The 22035-nt window shown below is 35.1% G+C and overlaps 1 protein-coding gene across 2 annotated transcripts in view; it reads left to right on the top strand.

The window, feature by feature from the left end:
• Positions 1-22035, top strand: part of HLCS (holocarboxylase synthetase) — a 115570-nt gene that overhangs the window by 35026 nt on the left and 58509 nt on the right. For both annotated transcript variants that reach the window (XM_072326696.1, XM_072326697.1), the window contains exon 6: positions 3573-3844. In XM_072326696.1, the coding sequence (XP_072182797.1) occupies positions 3573-3844 (272 nt within the window). The remainder of the gene's footprint in view (positions 1-3572; positions 3845-22035) is intronic.

The following is a 22035-nucleotide window of genomic DNA, read 5'->3' as shown; positions in this document are numbered from 1 at the left end:
ATTTTTTCTTATTATAGATGTAAAGTTCATAGCTGAGTCTAATTGCAAAGAGCTGATTTAACCTCTTGCCATCTGGTCATTCAGCTGAGATGTCAAATTTCATTCTTCCTTTAAGAAAGAAAATGGCACTATCTTGTGTTTAAAGAATGTATCTATCAAGTTAATTTGAAAAGAGAACAGTTTCAGGCACAGGGAATTAAACTTGTCTTGACTTTTATTCTCCCTCCCAAAAATGATGCAGTAATGATGGGTAGCAATTTTAAACGTATTTATGTCACCCTAAAACATGTAGTTTATTTATGAAGTACATTACTGATAATTTGTGAGGTAGTGGTTTTAGTATGATTGTGTTTGTATTTAACTGCAGATACTGTGAGTGCCTGGATGTGTGACAGCTACAGCTTTTTTTTTGCTTGTGTACTCGTATAAGAATTGTATCTGTGTGCTTTAGGATTATGATAATGAGCTATAAGTCAGGGCAAGCAGTGGCAAGTATCTCAGCTGTCTCCCTACCTTGTGTCTCAGTTGGGTGCCTTGCTTGACACACCTGATGTGGTCCCACAGGTATGTAGGGCCAGGCAGTGCTTGGAACCGACACTTACTTTTAAGTGGCCACCAGAGGTTGCTGCAGAACGGTGTACACATCTGGGAATAGATTTGCTTTCTGCCTACAACCCATAAATGGTGTTAGGTTCCTCGTTTTGAATTCAAAGCTGAATCCTGAGCTTAGCAACAAGTTGTGCAGTTCTAGTTCTGACGTGATTATTATTATTTTTTTCCAATGGAGTTGAAGCAAAGGTTAGCCCTGACTCCTTGTATGTGTTTATGTCATTACAGAAAGATGTATTTTTCTGTGCACCGGTTTAGTAGTGGGGACCAAAAACATTGGTTCAGCATCCATGTTTCTGTAACTGACTATATGAAGGAAGTGTGGATTTGGGGCAGGGCTTGAAAGTTTGCTTGCTAAAAATGTAAGAATATCTGTTGGCTTTATCTGTTTGTTTTAGAAAATTCTAAAAATGCTGGTTTTGAATATGTAGTATTTGTGTTTATATTTTTCATCGATCCAGTAAGCATATATCTTTTGTGGGAAAGAAGATGAAATCAAGAAGTGTGGGAGGAAAGATCACTTGAAAGAATATGCTCAAGAGGATAAACATTAGGAACTGTGTGGCTTATTTGTAATAATGTAACCTCACACATGAATATATACTATTTCAGACTTTTCCGAGACTACATTTTAGCAAAAGTACAGAGGACTTTCAGATGCATAATAATATCAAAACACTGTTACTGTTCGCTTGGAATATAACAGCATTTTAAGAACACTTTCTTTTTAACTTAATGTCTGTTTCTGCTAGTATGTAAATCCATCCTTATGTGAGTTAAAATGATGATTTTGTACCTGGGAATTGCATCCAGACTATCATGCTGAATGAAATTCTGTGTTCTGAAAGCAACAGGAAAATGCACTGCCAGATGAAGCATGGTTTCCTTATGCTCCCTGATACATTAGAACTGTATTATTTTCTAAATATCAGCTGCAGTTACTAAGTTATTGTGCGTGTGAAACAGGCAATAAAAAGGACAGTCTGTAAAGAGTTTAGCAGCATTTTGCTCAGCCTATGGTATTACAGTGAGTAAAGATACAAGTGGTGCATGCAGATCAAATCAAAGAAGTGTTCATTAAACCTTTTGTGCTACATCATCATGTATGATGTAAAAATAAAAGTGAAGCAAATATCTAAAGCATATTTTATCCAAGTTAAATGGAACTTTAGAAAATGGAGAAATGAGAGGTAGCTTATCGGTAACTAAAATGTTGCTAGAGCTACTCTTAGCTAGCTCCTGATTGTATTTAGTAAAAGAATATTTATTTCTTTATGTTGTGCTTAGTTATCCTTACTATAGGATTGCAAAACAGTAAGTTGGTTGACATTCTCCTTCCAGAAATGCCACACCAGAAGCAGTGTCCATGTGAAACCTGAGAAAGCGTAGTTTCTGAGGATGGAAAATCCATAGAAAGGTGTTAGAAACAGAGCCGCTTTTCTCATTCCTTTTTAAGATACAACAGTGGGATATGGAAAATAGGGGTAATTCCTTGGATAGATATCTATTTATAGGAAGCTTGCTTTTAATTGCAGTTTGTAGGTTTTAAAGAGTGGGACTGGAGCTCAGGGACATCTTTTTCAAAAGCGAGAGAGCTAGGCTTCAGAACTAGCTTAGGAAACCCACAGCACTATGGTTCCCAGATACTGCTGTAATGAGGAGAAGCACATACTTAGAAACTATGCATCGAAGAAAAGATTTTGATTAAGTCAGATGTCTTAGAAAATTTGAAGGTAAAAATTGCTGATACATTACTTTGGGTAGAGTAGAATACACATTATTTTGTGGCTTTCATTTATCTTCTTCTGAAAATGAGAATACAGTTATGAGGTCCACATTTTAGAATGTTGACCCCAGGTCCAATTTTGATGGCTGTGCTTATCTTTTGGTATTCTGAGGAATCATTTGTCCATGCATTTCAGTATCTTGTTATGTTTCCTGTGTCTCTGTCCCACAATGCTATATATACCACATAAAGTATCCATCACCTTAATCAGTGAGCAAATAGCTTGTATTTGGTTTCCTGGTTTACATTCAATAGATTGTGTAAAATCGCAGCATCTGTTTTTGTGGACTGTTAACTCACAGCTTTTATAGAAAAGGTAAACTTTTCATGCCAAATGTCCTAAAATCACTTTAGATATCTCCAGAAAGAGGGCATCACGAGACAGATAATAATTGCACTAATTCATTTCTTCATTTCACATTCAGTAAAATGTATTTCTAAATAGCCTAAAATAAAGGAGAAATAAATGTTTATATATATATAAAATTCTACATACATACACATACATACAGCAAATTTATACTTCCTATTTAAAATACTTTGCAAAGAAATGTCACAGCCAATGGCATAGCTAGAAGACAAGGTAGCAAGCATACTCACAACTGATTTGTACACTGGTATAGACATTTCTTATCTGTGTGCTTCTTTGTGTTACATGCTTCTGCTTTAGCTGGCTACTTAACAGGCACATTGGTTTAAGGTAATAGTTGTGAAGCTTCTGTTAAGCTAATGGTAGGAGCTCTTTTAGTAGAGATTCCACTGATAAATCAGTAAACTATTTTTCTTAACTGATGATTTGTCTTTCAGATCATGTTTTAGTGGTGAGTTGAGAGGCTTGTTGCAAAGAAACATGGCATGATGAAAAACATACATAATACGCAATAATATATGCACTCCTCTAGCAGAACCAACACAACCCCTGTTACAGAGAAAGATTAAGCCTTAACCTGCAAATGAGCATGGCTTCAAGTTTAGGAAGAGTGTACCAACTAGTCAGGACAGGCCAGAGTAAGACAGGTGACAGAAGCTGGTCTTCAAAGAGGAAACAGTGTTAATTTATCCTACTTTGAAATAGGAGGTGATTACATGAATATGAATGTTCTAAGAAGAATGTTTATATGTCTTCCTGTCTTCTGGTCTGCATTTCTAGGTCTTATTTTATTTCCCTTGCCCACAGGAAATCCATCTTACATTTTTGAAATGGCTTGAGGAGAATGTAAATGTTGAAGGATTAATAGAGTCCAGCAAGGTGTCTCTTAAATTTGTTTCATCTTGTGAATCGAAAATGGAGATAACTCCATCTCTCATGTCAGTCGTCACCAAGATGGGAAACTTCTCTTCAGAACATTTCAGCCTGGAGACATATCAGCAGAATCTACAAACAAAGAAACTTGGAAAGATTCTTTTCTTTACTGAAGTTACCACCTCAACAATGAATCTTCTAGACGGGTAAGACAGAGATCCAGACCATCTTGAGTAAGCTTTCTGATCTGGAATGTGCAATTATAGTAACATTGTTTTCAGAAAGAACAATTTTTCTCTCTCTTTTTTTTTTTTTTTTTTTTTTTTTTATTTGTCACCAACAAGATACCCAAAGTCAAAGCAGCTGATTGTATTTGAGATAGGATGTAAAAGAGAATTTTGTGTTCAGAGGATATTTATTGATAGTGTATAGAAAGTTAAGCTATGAAGGTTGGGAAGGCTTGAATGTGGCAACTTCTTACTCGTTGGTCATCTTAATTGTTACTCCTCTTGAAAATCCTTAAAACTACTTTGGTAATGTTTCAGGTAGTAAGTATCTGTATCTAGGAGATTACATACATTTTCCAGTGCAAGTTATTTGCTAAGCTAGTTATTTAGCAAAAGTAACACCAAATAGATTGGGGTGTTAGTTTTAACATTAACATTTCTCTCATTCTATTTAGTATTGTTTTGCTCGATATTTCACTAAAATGTTCTTTGGTGCTTGGTGGTTTGTTTGTTTGTTCATTTTAAATGTCATTTAGGGTTATGGTAGGCATTTTCTTCATCATCACACAGATTACACTTGTGATTGAGTTGTGAGATATCTTTGAGGAAGTAGTTTGTTAGAGTTCTGAATGGGGTTAAGTGATATGAAAATCACAGCTACCAAATCTTAGATTGGAGCCTATGTACAAGTAGTCTGATGGATCAAACTGTCTTTGAGAAGTCATTGCTCTTCAGAACAGATTTTTCTGTATGTTTCTTCCTGTATCTAGAACTTTTCTTGATAGCTACTTTTCAGTATCAATATTCATTCACTTACAGGACTTGCAGGTGAATTTTACTGTTGAAAATAACTTCAGTAATTTAGATCTGAATTTTTCTATAGATGTCATCAGTTAAATGGCCTTCAATGTTATTGTATCTGATTAGTTAACTGGTAATAATAACTTTAATTGGAATCAAATACAAACTTCTTCAAAGCTAAACAATTTTGTGTGTGTGCGTATGTACATATGTTCATACGTTAAAAAATGTTGCTATCCAATTTTGTCACAACCCTTTTTCCAGATCTACATCCTGGTCCTGCAGCTGATTTTACAAGAGCTTTTGGACATAAGCAGGCTTTCTTTCTCATTAAAGCCCGAAAAGGAAGAAGGGCTTTTTAACTGAAACATTTGTAGTATTTGCTTATTTCATTCAAACCCATTGGACTGAAAGAAGGCTTACTGGGAAGAAACAGTAGGAGAGATATCTTAATATGTCAGCACCTTTAATCATTGACAGTTGTTTTTGGTGGTTCTCAGTGCTAGTATCTACACCTCTCAGTAAGATGAAACATACTATTAAGAATTTGTGAATTTATTTAGATATCACAAGCTAAATATAATTACTTCTGGTTATTTTATTTATAACACCCGGTAGACAAGGGAGCTGAGCAAAGTGGTCTTGGTTTTTCAGTGAATCTGGAACCTTTTATCTCTAAAGTGATGTCACAGCAGGGTGTTCAGTTCTCAGATTTTTTTCTTACTAAGCAGTTGAAAAGTAATGAAGTGAGTCTTCCAGATTTTTTCCCTTGTGATGCAACTCAAGTGGCTGGTTTTCTATCTGTAAACCAGATGTAAACTGGATCTGTCTCTCAGGTGAGAAGATGGTCCTTCTTTGATTACATTTTGGGAAATAAAGCTTCTTACATAAAGCCGTTTGTTTTAATAATTCAAAATATTTGTCTTAAATATTGTGGTTGATGCTATTGTAAATACACTATTGCCATAGATGAAAGAATAACTTTGTGATGTGATTTGTAGTTCAACAAAATACCTTGAGACTTCATAAAGAGTATCAATGCATAAACTGCTAGAAATTGATGCAATTACCTATTACATGTCTTTCATTGAAGAAGAGCTTGTCAGTTTTTAATGTATTTCCTTAAGAACCAATACGGATGTGTTAGGATATATAATATGTCACTTTTTTTCTGCTTGCCAGTTCTATGTGAAAGGAAAACATATACTGGAAATAATAGTTGGTTTTCTTGCATACAGACAAAAAATCACCTTTTAATTATTTGTCATTATACATTGTATGTATATGTACATACATGTAATCATATATTGCAATAAGCAAGTGTTTTAGGATGGAATATCTCAGATTTTTTGAAAGTTTGTGACGACTGAAAATATGACTCAAAAATTTATTTCATTGGATTGGTTGCAAATTTATTTAGTAAATTTATTTAGTTAGTAAATTATAAATAAAAGTAGTATTTAGCTTCTGTGGCTTTAGATTTTCTTATATCCCTCCCACGGTCTGAACGTCAAAGTTTTGCCTCTTCCATTTCATTTCCCTGAACCTCCATACCCCCCCAAAATTAAGACATCGAAGGAGAAAGTGGGCTGGAACTAATTTAATGGCTGAGTGACCTCACAGTAGAGAAACAGCCGGAGCCTAATAGGGGTCTTTGTCTACATTTCCACCCTGGCTGGTAACGTGCCAGTCAAAAGTCAAGCAAGAGAAACAGGTGGAAACTATTAGACCTGTCATAAAGTTTGAAAAATTGATTCTGGAGTCTAAGTGAATAGATTGAACTTGACAGTGTTGTCCTAAAGATTCTAAGGGAAAATTCTGTAGTTTAATTTGGAATCCCTTGATTGTTCATTAGCTTTCCAGATGGCATGTCTTAACATTTTGCATATTAACATACATTCTTTATTATCATTGGCATACGTTTATATATCCTAAGGTAACAAGTGAAGTGTGAATTCACCTGTAAGTATCTAAAATTAAGTGGCATTAGTCTAATTGCAAAACAAAGATTTGTTTAAATATCATATAGTTTTAAATAATGAAAATTGTCTCAATGTTTTCAAGTTAGAAGTTAAAGTGAACTTATAAGACTACTTTTAAAAGCATTTTAACTTTTGTTTCTTAAACTAGAATTTAAAATCCTTACCAAAGGTAGGATCTCCTGTCTTGTTTATTTTCTTTTTGTCTTTAAAGGATTATTCTTTCTGTACATCAGAGAGAAATTAATTTCAGAAGTCTCATGTATTTTTTCAAATATATTTATCCTAGTGCTGCCTGACCAATTTAGCATTTCCAGAAGAAGTTCCACATTTACTGTCTTAGAGAATGCCTGCAATTGTATAATTTAAATGAATCATTTTTTTTTAAAGATATGTCTGCCATAGTAGTCCAAGTACTGGATTATGGAGATGCGCATAAAAGGCTTGCAAGACCTGAGGTTGATAAATAAGTGTTTATTTCTAGCACACTTAAATTTACTGGAATGGTTTCTTGATATTTTCATTAAAAATAAATAAATTAGGTATTCAGTTTTATTTTTTTACCAGCACTTGCTATCTTGTTTTAATAATTTATTTGGCAGAAGCTGTGATTCAAACACTACTACATGAGCATGTGATATATGGTACATAAAATTACATTGGGGGATTTTTCCCCGGTATTTAAGAGTGAAGGCAGCTTTTATTGTGCCATTGTTAGGAAAAGTTTGATACAACTGTGGTGCATTTCAGTTAAAATGAAATGTGGGAGAAAATTACTTTCATAATTGCTGAATAGGATATTTAAATAAAACATCAGTTCAGAATAAACAATTTCCAAACAGTTAAAATCTTTGCCAAAGAAATCCTTTGCATTTTTAGTGTGTGTTTAGTTTTTCTTTATACTTCTCAAGATGCATTGTAGTACAGCTCTAATTTCAGAAACCATGTATTAGGACTAAAATTTTACGTTGAATCTCACGTTTTGTATTTAAATACATGTGCTGTTTATGCAGGCTAGGGAAAAGTAAAAACAGCTTATATCTGAAGGAAGTTGGAATGTCAGTTCAGAGGTACAGACAAGTTTAGATTGACAAACTGTACTTTGTACCTAGTGGGTGTTTTTGTTTCTTTTTTTCTCCAAATCCTTGTAATGTTTTACTCTATGTAAACACAGCAGACACCCTTTAGTCTTTTAATGCACCTCAGTGATCTCTTATATTCTCTGTTTAAACCATATTTGATATGAAACAAATTAAAAAATTAAAATCAGATGATCTGGGGGGCTGGGGTTGCTTTAAAAAGTGTTTTGAAGACAGAAACTTGGAATTAACACAGCACATACAAAATATGCCATATAGTCACAGCGTATGTATTCATCCCATCATCTGGCATGTCTGTCTAAAGCCTGGCCTCTCAGGTATTTGCATCAGAATTCCATGATGACTGGATGACAAACACAAAGTGCTCTTGCCGCTATTGACTCAACTTGATTGACCATTTTGGAAACTGTTTACTGCTTACTAGTATTACCTTAGCAAGCCATGTCTCATAATGTAGACTCAGTTGAGTGGAGGAAGCAGTTGTGCTGTGTGGTCAAAACCAGTTGCAAGGAGGCTGGTTTTCACAATATTTGCAAATAGAAATCTTGTTTTTCCTCACATGAAGATATATGGGTAGTTGGATTACGAAGTCTTTAGAGGGTAGTCTTTTTTTAGTGTGATTCTGGTACATTAATAGTCATCTGTAGATACATATCTTTCCAAAAATGCTAACACTTGGTAAAAATTACTGCCCTATGTCCTACATCCTTCCTCCTGAAAAGTGCATGTTAGCAGAGCTAGAAAAGGCAGTGGTGGTAAGGAGGGATTCCTTTGTTTGAGGAAATAGGAATTCCTGTTGGATATTTTAAAAATGTATGCTGATAAATCGGTCAGTTGCAATTAAATGCATTATCTACACAATCATTAAAACAGATAGATAAAATAAAAAAATAATTTCATCACTTCAGGTCACCAGTCCTTCCTTATGTAGAGACCTCTCAAAATAGTGTATGTCACTTTTAAAAGCTAAGATTCTTTGATTTTGTTTGCTTGTTTGTTGAGTTGTACTGGGGGACAGGAATATTTTGCTTGACAAATACCTACCCTGAAAACTGACATTAGACGCTAGTGGCTGGAGATCTGCTCTTTAATGACTTCCGTTCTTTTAATCTACACCTCTCAAATTAGCCTTGATCCAGTACCATGTTCTTTTATCATTGGGGTTACTAACTTTAAAATATGTTTGCTTTCTTCTTAGGATTGAATCTGCAACAGGGTTTTTATTATCAAAAGAAAAAGTGTTGGTGTACTGGAATAGCTGCTTCCATGCTTGATTTCCTTGAGGTTATTTTTCTTTCTTTCTGTTGTTGGCATTTTGTGCCTTTCCTTGGTGGTAGAGATTTGCTCAAGTAACAGAATGTTTACTTCCCTTGAGTCAAATTAATTTCAGCAGCAACTTTTACTAATTTAGTTTTAAACGCATATTATTTCCTTCTTTATTCTTCCGTTCGCTTATTGGTACTGTTTTGCATCATCCTATGATAGAGAAAGCTGTCCTTCATCCTGATAACAAAAGATTATACAGAAATTTTTGTAGGGCAGCCAAGAGTCTGTTCCCTTCCTTGCCTGTGAGGAATTCGGAAGTTTTTGGCACTGATTTGGTTCTGTGCCATTCCCAGACTCTTCCTTAAGATACCATTTTTCATTACATGCTTGCTGAAAGACTTCTGTATTAGGATTTGTCAGCTCCTTTGAGTCAATTTTCCTTGCCTTTCTTTCCACCTGTTGTGAATGATTCGTAAGGGCACTGAACAATTAGGTCCCTATTTTCTTGTCACGCACCTTGTGTATCTGATTTTCCATGGAATTGAAGGCAAAATATGTTCCTTTTAATTTTTTTATTATGTAAAATTAGTAGATTTTCTTCCTGTTAATGAAATGGGCCCCCTTCTTGCATGGTTTTTGTCAGTGTAGGGGGAGTTTTGACATTCCTAACGGGGATTGAATTAAAAAAAAAGATACCCGTTTTGCAGAGCAATTAACTGACATTGAACTCCTACATTGTATTACGTTACTCCACTGCTTGGGAGTTCCTAAACAATTTGTATTGTGATATGAATACTTATGTATCCTTGGGATGCCCTTTGTTTGTGTTAGATATGAGAGGGTAGCCTTACAAGTCTGTTCAGTTAAAATATTAGCTAGAGAATGGAAAAGATTTGAAGAATATTTTCCTGTTTTGTTTTACATGGTGCTTTCTTTGTGCACCATGTAAAACACTTCGTGCACCATGCAAAAAACTTTGTTTTAAAACAAACTTTTCAAATTAAGATGATAAACATTGAATGCTGATGTTAAAAATCACACATCTTTGAAAAAGAGAATAGCCTTGAGAAAGTGTTGTATTTTATAATACAATATATGTAATACAACAGAATATAGTATATGATATATTGTTGAATTATTGTTATTAGTTTGCTAACTTTGTGACTGCCAATTCAACCTTTTAATTTTAAATTTTATTTAGTAGTTGCTTTATGATTAAACTGTCCAGAAGCACTTGTGCATTACTGTTTGCACCTCATTGAAAAGAAATGTTACGTTAGAAAGTTAAGAGTTTTGATGAGAAGGCTTGGAATGTATAGGTTATAGATAAGGAGGTCCTTTGAGTGAGGAGAAAGTTGAAAGATTTTTTGTGCATTCTCAATCATTTTGTACCATATTGTTAATCAAAACAAAGTCCATTCTGCAGTATCAGTGTGGACGTGAAACAAATAGGGCGCTCATTCTATTCTTCACATCTATTTCTGTGTACTTGGAAACTACTTTATTGCCACAAGTCCAAATTCAGATCAGAATATTGCCTCTGTTGAAGTTTTATGTTTATGGTAATAAGTAAGATGGACGCGAATCAGTGTGATATGACCTGTTGACTAAAAAAAGGGAGATAAGGCAAGAAGACTAAATATCTTGATGCCTGTCTTTATAGTTTACCTTGCCGAGTAGCTCAGAACTTTGGTAACTGGTGGGGCTACAGTTCTCTCCATGTCTCTTTACTGTAATCATTAGACTAGCAGTAAGTAAAAGATGATGCAAAAAACTAAAACAGTGGTTAAGTATTCTGAAGCACTGGGAGGAGTATATGGAAGTGATGTGATAATATGTGTTGTTAACAGGTTACTCACAGATGAAAGTGAGGACACATCAGTTTAGGAGCTAATAAGGAATCAGTTTGTCTAGACACTGTAGGCCTTTTAAGGAGATGTGCTGGAGATATTCAGCACATGCAAGTTCCAAACAGACTCCCTGTGTTTTGTTTTTTTTTTTTCAGAAAATGGGAAATTGAAAATGGTTGGAAAAGTGGAGCCTTGCATACTTTGTTTTGGCAACTCTTCTGGTCATTATAGTTGTTTTAAGGGTTGCATAGGGCCTATTTCAGTTCTGAAAGTAGAATTACATCAGTAGAGTAATTTTTGTCTGATTTTAGCAAGCTGTTGGGAAGAATCCCTCTTATCAGCCTTATACAGAAATGTGTTGTGTGGTAGGTTTTCGCTTTATCTGTTTTAATTGAAACTACAATAAAGATCTGAACTCTAAACTAAGATTAGATACAGCCACACAAAACGTGAGTTTTTCTATGGAGATGCCAGTTTCTCATTCTGACTCTACATGGAGAATAATATAATCAGATTTCTTTGAAGCTTGAAGATAAGTCATGACTTTCAGTTTCCATTTAGTACAATCTCCGACTCTTTGCCTTTGTCAAAAAAGTGAAAAAGAAAGAAGGTTTGGAATCATAACACTGTAGGAGCTAAGGTAGGACCTGATAAACTTAAGCATGATTGTTTTGAGGAATTTTAAACAGCACCTGTTGCAGTGCTGTTAAAAATAAACATACTGATTTTTTTTTTTTTTTTTTATTCTTATGCTGCCAGTCAGAAGATAGTGATTTGGTTTCAGAATAATTCCCTGATTGTTTGCAGTACCTAAGCCTTTCAAAGCTTGCATAATTTCTACCTTAAGCAGTAAAATAAGAAAATCCCACAAAATCTGAATTCTTTTCTTAAATCCCACTGGCCTAATTTATTTTCACTTGTACTCCTAGTTAAAATATCTTAAGAATCTGTTTGTATTCAAACGAACCCTTGCGTTTATCACACCTCATATCATTTAGCCAAAATGCCGTGGCCTGTAGAATGGTGTGTAAAAAACTGAGGTTCCCCCACTGCATTTTGTAATCCCCAGAGTTCCTATAAATTACAGTACCTCATGTTGCTTTCAAAAGAATTTACTGGCATTGTGCTTTTTGCTTAACAATTAAATGTGGATAAACTTCCAAATGTTATTTTGTAAACTTGAACCAACTCTTTTTACTGATGATACTGTCTGACATTAAACAAACAAACAAAATGTTAAAAAAAAAAACCACAAAAAAACACAAACAAAACAAAAGGAAAACACAAAAGGGAAAAAAAATAACACAAATATTTTGAAAGATTCATAGCAAACACAACACTTTCATTGCATCTTACATTAAACAGCTGTGGAATACAACTATACGCTGTGTGTAGACCTTTTTGGTTTGTGTCTGAATGGGTTATATCTGTTCACAGAAGAATTAAAATAAGGGTAGTGGAAAGAAATTAAGAGGAGAAAGGAGAAAAAAGTAGGGAGATGGAGGCTGAGATATGTGAGAAGTATAGTATTCCATTATTCAAATGGCAACTTATGTACTGAAATGTACTTCTTTTAGTCTTTTAGTTGTTTTTTCTTTTTCCTTCTGAAGTCCAAGAGGCTGTTAATAATTCCACTTAAGCATGTGGTGATTTCATTTCTATTTTTGTTTGGTTTTTTTTGTTTGAGAATTGCGAATTATGAGGAGCAAACTTCATTTCTTTCAGGTGAAAAATAATTTACTATACTGTTTTTAATAAATCTTCACATGATGATGTTCTGGTTTTCTTGTTTGTTTTTAGCTGCACTTTTGATCATACGTCCCTTTAAATGTCACCAGAAGCATCTTTGAATACTTAATCAGAATTCTCAAAATTGCTTATATTTCATGATTTAAAAAATGTGGCGTACAACGTATTGTGTTGTGTGTTTTGGATTTCAATATGTAATTCATTAAATTGTGTGCCTCATGACAGTAGGAAAGCTTCAGAATTTGTTCTACACAACTGTAATGTTTTCCATCCTTTACTGTCTTTATTCGAATATTAGAATAGGTGGCCCCTAAAACTGTTTGGTAAACTCAGATGGCTTGTGGGCTTTGTTAAAGAAAACAGTGTATTTTATGTACTGTTGTATTTATCTTTCAGCTATAATATTTCATCCATGTAATCAATGACTTAAACCTAAGGCCTGATTTTCTCATATTTTGAAACCATTTTGTCATGCAAACAAGTTGCTACAGAACCTGTTCCCTTTTAACTATCTATGCTGATTTTTGTACCTAGGAACTGAAGTTTGTTCAGTTCACTTAGATGTCCATAGAGCTGTATGCTGTGGCCACACAAATGAGAACTGATTATAGAATGTTGTCATAGCTATTTCCTGGCATGCGATGTTCTTGAGGGTTTGGTGTGTTTTTGTTGTTGTTGTTGTTTGTTTGTTTGTTTGTTTTTGTCATTTCCAATGAAAAAATGTGAGGAATTACTCTCCTTAGTAGCCAAACATAGACTTCATAGCACCAACAGCAATATTATAAAATTGCTTTAGTCTGAACTACTATTAATCTAAGCACTTTTAACTTCAGGTGCACAAAAGACATTGACTTAACAGGTAGATTGATTCAACTTCTTAATCTGTGTTTGTGGAATCACAGAAGGGTTTGGGTTGGAAGGGATCTCAAAGTCCACCCACCCCAATCCCTGCTGTGGGTAGGGCTGCCCCCCACCAGCTCAGGCTGCCCAGGGCCCCCATCCAACCTGGCCTTGAGCACCTTCAGGGATGGGGCCTGCAGCTTCTATGGGCAGCTGTGCCAGTGTTTCCAGTAGTTTTCATGCAAACATCCAGCATTTTGCTTTGTCAGTTAATTTTGTTTATTTTCTAGTTTTGGTTCAGTTTGGTATATGTTTGAGATCGATAAGATACAATTTACTTTCGCCACTTATTAATAAGTGCCTCTGTCATTAATCAGTAATGAGTGTCTTTATTATTATTATTATTATTTAAAGTAGTTTCATTTTGAAACAAATCTGGTTGTTGCTGACTAGTAGGTAAGGTAATGATGGCCATATTCAGGAGAAAATTGAATTAGGAGAATTCAATTATATACTCAGATCTTGACCTGGCATATAAAAAAGCAAAACAAAAACAAAAGCAACAACAAAAAAACTTGTTAAACTTCATTGAATGTAGCCTTTATCATTAGTCTGTTTTTAATCTTGCATTTCTGAGCACAGTTTGAAATTAGTAAGTTGTAATGGTTAAATTCTAGAGAAAGAATAAGAGAGCTTCTTAAATCTCACTTCCTTTTGTCTGTGTCAGGTCAGCTGACTTGAAATGTGTAAATTGCCTATATATCTGTTGTATATCATAAAGAGTTTTCATGCTTTCTCTATCTTTTCTGTTATTTCTGCCACTTTATTCTCCCTAAAACCAATGAATACTTGCTAAGGCTTGAGAATGGGTTCAATCTTCTGTTTTCATATAATAAATAATATAATAAATATTATATATTTAAATATTTTTTTATATATATTCATATAATAAATAGTTATGTCAAGTAATATGATTCATATTCATGTAATATTATTCAGTCTGGGGGAATGTCTGCTGGTCCATCATTAGCTCTGCAAGGAAGGTTTGTTAATGCTCCAGATTGTTCTGTTTTTTGTTTTGTTCTGTTTTGCTTTCAGTATGGCATAAGTATGAGAAAGTATGCTAGGCAGTTTTGAGTGTACAGAAAACCAGAACATTAGGATTTGGCCTGATAAATTGTTTTTCATCTAATGTACCCATTAGAATTTTCAGTGTTCAGCAGTGATCAGAACAGATAATATATACTCATTTGCAAATTATTTTTCAACAGTGACTGAATAAACTGTAGCTCAAAATCTCTAACTAAGAACTATAGCCCTTTACAAGTGAAGGAGATAAATATTCTACAGTCAGCGGAAGCTGTAATTGAAGATATTCATAACAATAGGATTAAATTGGTTTGGGGGGGTGGAAAACAGTAATTTGCGCTGATGCATTAGCTTAATAAACCGGTATGCCAACAGTAGAGGTTAAGAAGGGTGAAAATGTTCTATTTTGATGTTTTGCCAAGTTAAGCAGAGAAGTACTGTGAGCATGAACCAAGTGAAATGGAATGCTGTCTACTGGCTGAAGTTTTTCTTTGGGTTTCAAACAAGAAATCTCAGTGAATGAGTGATAATTCATAAGTGGTAAAATGTAACAGTAGATAAGTGCCCTTCCTGCCCTGCTTCCTCTCCCACTGAGGAGAAATTGCTGAGCAAAAATTTGAAGTGCTGAGGTGTTTATTTTAGCACTGAGAAACACTTGTTACTTCAAATATTTGCCTGCTTGTATATCATATCTATTATAACAGATGTGCCACATACAAATTAGACATGGCTCATAAAGTGTGGTAACCCTAGATTTTTAGAGATTTTGAATGTAAATTTTCCCTTTATTTAACTGTTCTCTAACTCATGTCAAGGAGACTTTCTACCAATGCAAGGCTGTATAACTTCAATTAAAATCCTCTGTAGATTTCTTCCCATGCTTGAAACATACACCTTATTCTTTTCCTCACTTAAATGCATTTTGTATGTGTGTATACACATTTAGATGGTGTTACAACAAGACACATAGAAACAAAGGTAGTGCTTACTGGGTCCAGAACCACTTGACTTAATTACTTGGCTTGATATGCAGATGCATTTGCTATCATGTCCTTAATTGGAAATAGAGTAGTTTCTTTACAGTGATAGTAATTATACAAAGAAGGCATAAGATGGATTTGGATTACTAGATCCTAGGACAGAGATGTATAAAGTATAAAGAAACGAGAAGTCAAACTACCTGTAGTTTCTTTTTTGCTTTTCCTTGTACTCTGAGATAGTTCAAGTAAACATTTACTGCAGAATGTGTTTAACTCACTCCATGTCTAATGGCTGCTGGCATAGGAGACTTTGCAGCGTGTGTTATTTTGATGGAAGAGAAAGTTGGGTTTTGGCAGGCTGTGTTCCAGGCACCCTCCTGGACTTCATAGAAGAGGTGCCAGCTCTCTTGGAGGCTAGCCTGTTAGGCATGTTGTCTTGTTTTAGCTGGATGTATAATCAGCAGGCAGTAAGATCAGTGAGTAAGGCAGTAAGATAAGGCAACACTAGGTGATATGAATGAACTAGTCTTCAGTAAACCACAGTGTTGTTTTTTTTTCTGTATTTAGCAGAATCATTAAACACTGATTTACAAAAATCTTTTTGTGAATGTGTTTATAAGCTTCAACCACATAACTATTAATAAAACTGAATGGGGAAGGTTGTGTATTAAGAAGGCTGTTAATTTTTAAAAATCACAAACTTTCATTGTTTTACTTTCAATCTGTTATGTACTTCAGTACTACTAAAGACCTTTTTTTATTTGGTGATATTAATGTCATCAAGGGAGTGAGCTGTGAGGCAAAAATATTTGCTTAGTGTGTTTTCAGTTTTATGTGTTCTAGTAAATCTGAGGTCCTTCATTCTGGTTTTTAGGTTTTGAAATACATTAACCATCTTATGCAGTGGCTCTCACCCACCTCGTTACAAGAAGGGCAGGAATATGATCCCTAGATGTGGTTTTGCTTAAGTAGGTGATTATTTGTGTGTATGCCATTTGTGCATAGATTTCCGCACTGTACCATATTACATACTGTTTTAGGTCTTCCTAGCGTTACTTACATGTACGTATAGTTTTTTTTCTGTGTGAATGAATTCTGGAGGGTGGTTTTGAAACACTGATATTCGTGTTACTAGGGGTATGTGTGGTGTCTGCATTATTTGCCAGTAATCTGAGTTGGATTTGGTTTCAAAAAATGTGAGCTAGTTCTATGCCCACTCTGATTTTACCTACGTAAGTTTTAAACCACCAGCTGTATGGCAGATGCTCATATTAAAGTCTTGTGTTTCAAGCAGAGCACAAGAAATTCTTAGCATACCTTATTTGCTTCTACTGCCAATTTTCTCTCCTTCAGATTCAGCCAGTCCATAATCTTGGATATACAACAGTTTTGGTCTTTTGTCAAAACCTACTGACTAGAACCTGTTTCTCTTCCTCTCTGTACTGCTTTCTTTTCTGCTAGACCATAGTTCACAATTAAGTTTGAGTGGGGAAGGAAATTCTATTCTGCTTGTTCATTTCTATTAAATAAAAAGAATTGTCACTGCCTGCTAGAAGTGATAATATGTTTATATCTTGTTTTACTCTTCACTGTGTCCAAATCTTTAGTTCTCTTGATCATTCAGGAATCCAAGGAACTGTCAGCCTCAAGCAAATTGTATAAATAAATGGCATAAGTAGACTGATTTTCCAATAGTAAAGGCCTTTTTTGGAAGCCTTCTTTATTTTTAGTGGCTGTGATTGATCTAGTTGGTTTTGCATTTTTTTTCTTTCTTTTTACCCCTCTGAGATTATTTTTATTCTTGTTATTATCTCATCTAGTTGCCTATCATCATTTAAAGCCTTGTTTATATGGTGGTACAACAGTTTCCACAAATTTAAATTCTGCATGGAAACAAACTCATAAATTAAGGAGAGAAATAGTCCCAGCCATAAAGTACTTGTTATAATATTTTCTTTGCCGTATTTCGTTTGCTGCTTCAAGACTGACTTGCATATGTTTTTACTTGCGTGTCAAATCACTTAACTTCTTGCTGAAGCTGTGTGTGGCTTCATGGGTAGTTACAAAGTAGAACTTGATGCATGAGTGGGGCCAAATTTATTGTTGGTATCTGGGCCATTTTCCAGCTTTGTTGGTTTTTTTTTCTGCAAGTCTACAATTGTTATCAGTAGGCTCTCATTATACAAATTGAGACTGCAGACTGTAACTGAAAGTATAATTTGACCTTCCTTAATGTGGGAGTTTGACTGTCCAACGTGGGTTTTGTATAATTTTGCTTCCAGGATAAAAAGTGCTAGCCTCTAAATGTATTTGTTTATTTTGTGGCAATTATATTTTTAATGTATACATCAGATAGAAGATATTTGAGTTTTTCTTTAGAATGTACTTAAGTACACTTGAGTATGCAAAACATATTCGCGTTTGTAAGCTTTAATATCATAAGCATGGGATGGCTTATGAAAGGAAGCAAGTTTTTTTGTTTGTTTGTTTGTTTGTTTTCCCTAGTCTTTTTTTATGACAAAATTCAGTCTTTGAAATGGTTTTGTGATGCTTTAAGGCATTCTTATCATACATTTATATGAATAAGTTGATAAACAAAATCGTACTCTAATGTCTTTATGCTTAGAGTTTGAGCAAGCTTAGTCCTGTTCTGGGTACTATCAATAATAACTCTCAAAGATCTTCCCTGATGTTTTTAATGTGTGAATATTGTGCTGTCTGTTTTTGGGGATAAATGAGAGAATTCCAATAAAGCTGGATTATAATGTTTGAGATAAGTAGTGTAATTTGTTCATCATCCTTCTAATTGCAGTTGTTATTTAATGCATTTTTTCTTTACAGGTTTGTGAAAGACTGAAGTTGAGAAAATTTTGGGGAGCTCATTTTAGTAAAATAACATTATTTCAGTGCTTAGGAGGGTTTGACTTGTTAGGTTTCATTTTCAAAATGATCCCCAGAAGCTATTAAAATGAAATCTGCTCATCAGTTTTTAAGTGACACCAGTTTAATTGTCCTCTTCATGGGAACTCTCTAGTTCTGTGTGTACTGTAGATATTGAATACAAATAACAAAATAAGGAGGAGTATAAATTCTTGTGGAAAATGCAGTTTCTTGGATAGTATAATGCAACAGAGATGCAAAAGTTGTAGAAAGCCAAAGATGTACCCTCTTCTATGTGAACATTATGATCAGCAAGCATCTTTCTAAATGGCTTTTGTGTTGTTATCTTACACACCTTAAAAGAAATGTCTGAACTAAAAGTTGTTGGCCCTCTGGAAACCAGACATTTATGTTAATGCTTAAAGGACAGGAACTGTGCAAAGAATGGTGAGAGATGGTTTATGCTGAATTTTTCTTATTAAGACATGGTATATGATAACCTAATTCCTAGACCTACTACACAGGGAGGGTGTAAAACACATGATTTCTGATTCATAACATGGAAGATTTCTGATTAGTTGCTTTTAGGTTACTACAAAAAGAAATTTGTGCTCTTGATATTTGGATATTTCTTTCTAATAGCACAAACTTTTTGATATTGGTTTATAGGAATGTTTGTATTGTGCCCAATAGAAAAATGTAAGCAAGAGGAAATCCTTGGAAGCTCAGCTGGGAATACAGATTGCACCTTTTGACCCACTTCCAACTGAACCAAAGTGGGTTTTCTTGTTCTGATTTAGTTCTATAGCAATGTGTCAAAAAAAATGTGACTTCTGAAACTCTTTCACTGGTCCTTCTGCATGGTTTTGGGAAGAATAGACGAAGCTTTCTCCACATATCCTACACATGGCTTACGTTGTTCCAAGCATCTTTTGGAACATAAGCTCAGTTTCATCAGCTCTAAACTTCTGGCTATAAATTGTCTAACAAATCCCTTGTTTATGATGTCTGACAAGACAGCACCTTGGCAATACTATCAAAGAAAAGGGTAACAGATCTTCCAGTAAACTCTGAATGTTGTGAAGTACTGCCCAAAATTGTTATACTTCGTCACAACATACTCTCACAGTATCCTAGTCAAATAGCAGCAGTGCCTAGAAGTAGGAATACAGTGTTGCTTCCAGCTCCACTTGGATACATCTCTACACATATGAAACTCCTGTATAAAATACATGTCTCTAGAGTCCCAAGTTTCAGAGACTATAGTTTGTAATCTGGTAAGGGTTGCCATTCGTTATGTTTGTATTACAGCTTCTGCCAAGTACTTATGACAGAATTATGGAAGTATGAAGTGCTTAAACAGAGACCTTGAGAAAGAATTCCTCTGAGGAAACAATATTTCCTTACTGTGGTTAGGTGACTGGATGACTATATACCACTATTTCATTTGCACTGCATAGGATAAGTGGTGGTTCATGTGGGTGATTCATTGGTTTATTTTGCTAGGGATGCTATATTTCCTTTTCACGTACTGTTACACCTGATAGATAATTTAAAGGTCAATTTGTGATAGTTGCTGCTCTTCTACTGTGATAAAGAGCACTGTGTCCTTTCCAGGAGTGAGTGACACAAATGAGAACAACCGTTTTGAAGTACCGCCCAGTGAAAAATTGCAGATTACCAGAGAAACTCCCTGTGTTGTTCTCTGGAAAAAAGGCAGCTAATTGAAAGGAAAAATCTTTGTGGCTGTGTACGTGGAATTGTCATTGGTGCAGCTGTGTTCAAGAAGATCTAATTTGAGAAATTAGTCTGAGTTAAGATTGTAACAGATCAGGCATTTCAGGGGGCATGATGAAAAGCAAGTTGCTGTCCTTATTCAGACGTACGTAAACAGACATTTTCATGAAAGAAGAATTTTGGAAGTGTCTGTGTTCCTGGGAGACAAGCTACTAACCTGCAGACATTTTCACTTGCTCAATTTTAGTCTGTGTCAGCAGGGTCTAAGATTTTCATCTGATCTTAGCAATCCTGTTTAGATGAGTTTGCTCTGGAAACTGCCTATAAAAGAGAAGTAGAGATGAGCGTGAAGGACTAAGTACTCTACAGTAAGCACGATGATGAGGGGCTATGTGTGGAGGAGGGAGGGAAACCTGATTGTTTTTCTCTCTTCACCAGCACTCACAAATTTATACAATTGTTCGAACACTGTGCTTTTAGTTGATATCTCTCATGATTGTCAGTTGGTGCAAAGGATTGTCTAAATTGTAGTTGTGAAGTTTTATTCAAGAAACTGCTGTCAGGGGAGTGGAGCTATCAAGATGATTTCTTTCACTGGGATTAGAGCTCTGCTATTTTAAAATGATATTAACTTCTCATTTTAACACAGTTATTAGCATTTTTGTTAAATGTATCAGAAAACTTCTGGAAAATTGGTATCTGCATACTTGCATAGTAAATGAAAACAACAATTTTACAGTCTAGTTGCTTTATTCCAGAAGTGTGAAACAGAGCAAATCTGTCTTACTATTCATGGAATAGCACTGTTTGAAATCTCTTGATTTAGTTTGTGTTAGACATGCCATGATGCAAATGGCATCCTGCTGATATTAAAGAAGGGTGTGGAGGAGAAAGAACTGGAGATGTCAATCAAGTGTTTAACAATAAGAGATGCGTGTGTAGAAAGAGATGCTTGCAAACTTCTCTAGTCAGAATACCAACATGGAGTACTTGGAGTGGATTTAACTCCATTCACCACCATTGTTTGGTCCTGGCCATCCAGCCAGTTCTTTATCCATCAGAGAGTGTGCCTGTCCAAGCCATGAACTGCTAACTTCCTCAGGAGAATACTGTAGGGGACAGTGTCAAAGGCTTTGCAGAAGTCTAGGTAGACTACATCAACAGCCACGAGGGGTAACTTGATCGGAAGATCTGGTTGGTCAAGCAGGATCTGCCTTTCATGAACCCATTCTCACTGGGCCTGATCCCCAGTTGTCCTGCCACCTGCCTTGCGATCTTTCTCAAGAGGATCTGTTCCATAACCTTCTCTGGCACTAAAGGCAGGCTGACAGGCCTGTAGTTTTCTGGATCCTCCCGATTCTGAAGCCTGTATGGCTCTCTGAATCAGTTTCTAACCAGCATGTGCACCACTATAGTTCCTGTTTCAACATGGATTCCTAACCTGAGCTAGCTTGAGTGTTGTGCTTTGCTGCTCTTGTCATTTTTTATGGTACTTGGGCTTATGTAGTGAAACCTAGTTTTGAGTTGCTGCTTTTAGCTTACTATGTGCATAAAGTCTTGGAGTACAGACCACGTCAGCCATAAGATGTGTAGATCTACAGACTTGGTTCTAGGAAATTTGTATGCCAGAAAAGTAATATAAAAACATTGCCTGGCAATGATACTGATAGAATGATTAGTTGTGCCAGGGATATCTTTAATCCTAATTATAAACAGATGCATTCCTTTCTGTCTTGTCTTTAAGGGTGATTTTCTTAATATGGAACCTAACGGTACTTTAATTTTAGCGTTAAATTTAGCATTTCTAATAACTTGGGGGTGTACCTGCATGCTTCTTCAAAAGCTTCTTTCTACTTGGAGGGTGAGGGGAGGTGAGAATCCAAAAGATTTCACTTGGTT

This window comes from Excalfactoria chinensis, chromosome 1, assembly GCF_039878825.1.
Source record: "Excalfactoria chinensis isolate bCotChi1 chromosome 1, bCotChi1.hap2, whole genome shotgun sequence".
In the NCBI taxonomy this organism is placed as follows: domain Eukaryota; kingdom Metazoa; phylum Chordata; class Aves; order Galliformes; family Phasianidae; genus Excalfactoria; species Excalfactoria chinensis.
This window is presented reverse-complemented; position numbering and strand designations above follow the sequence as displayed.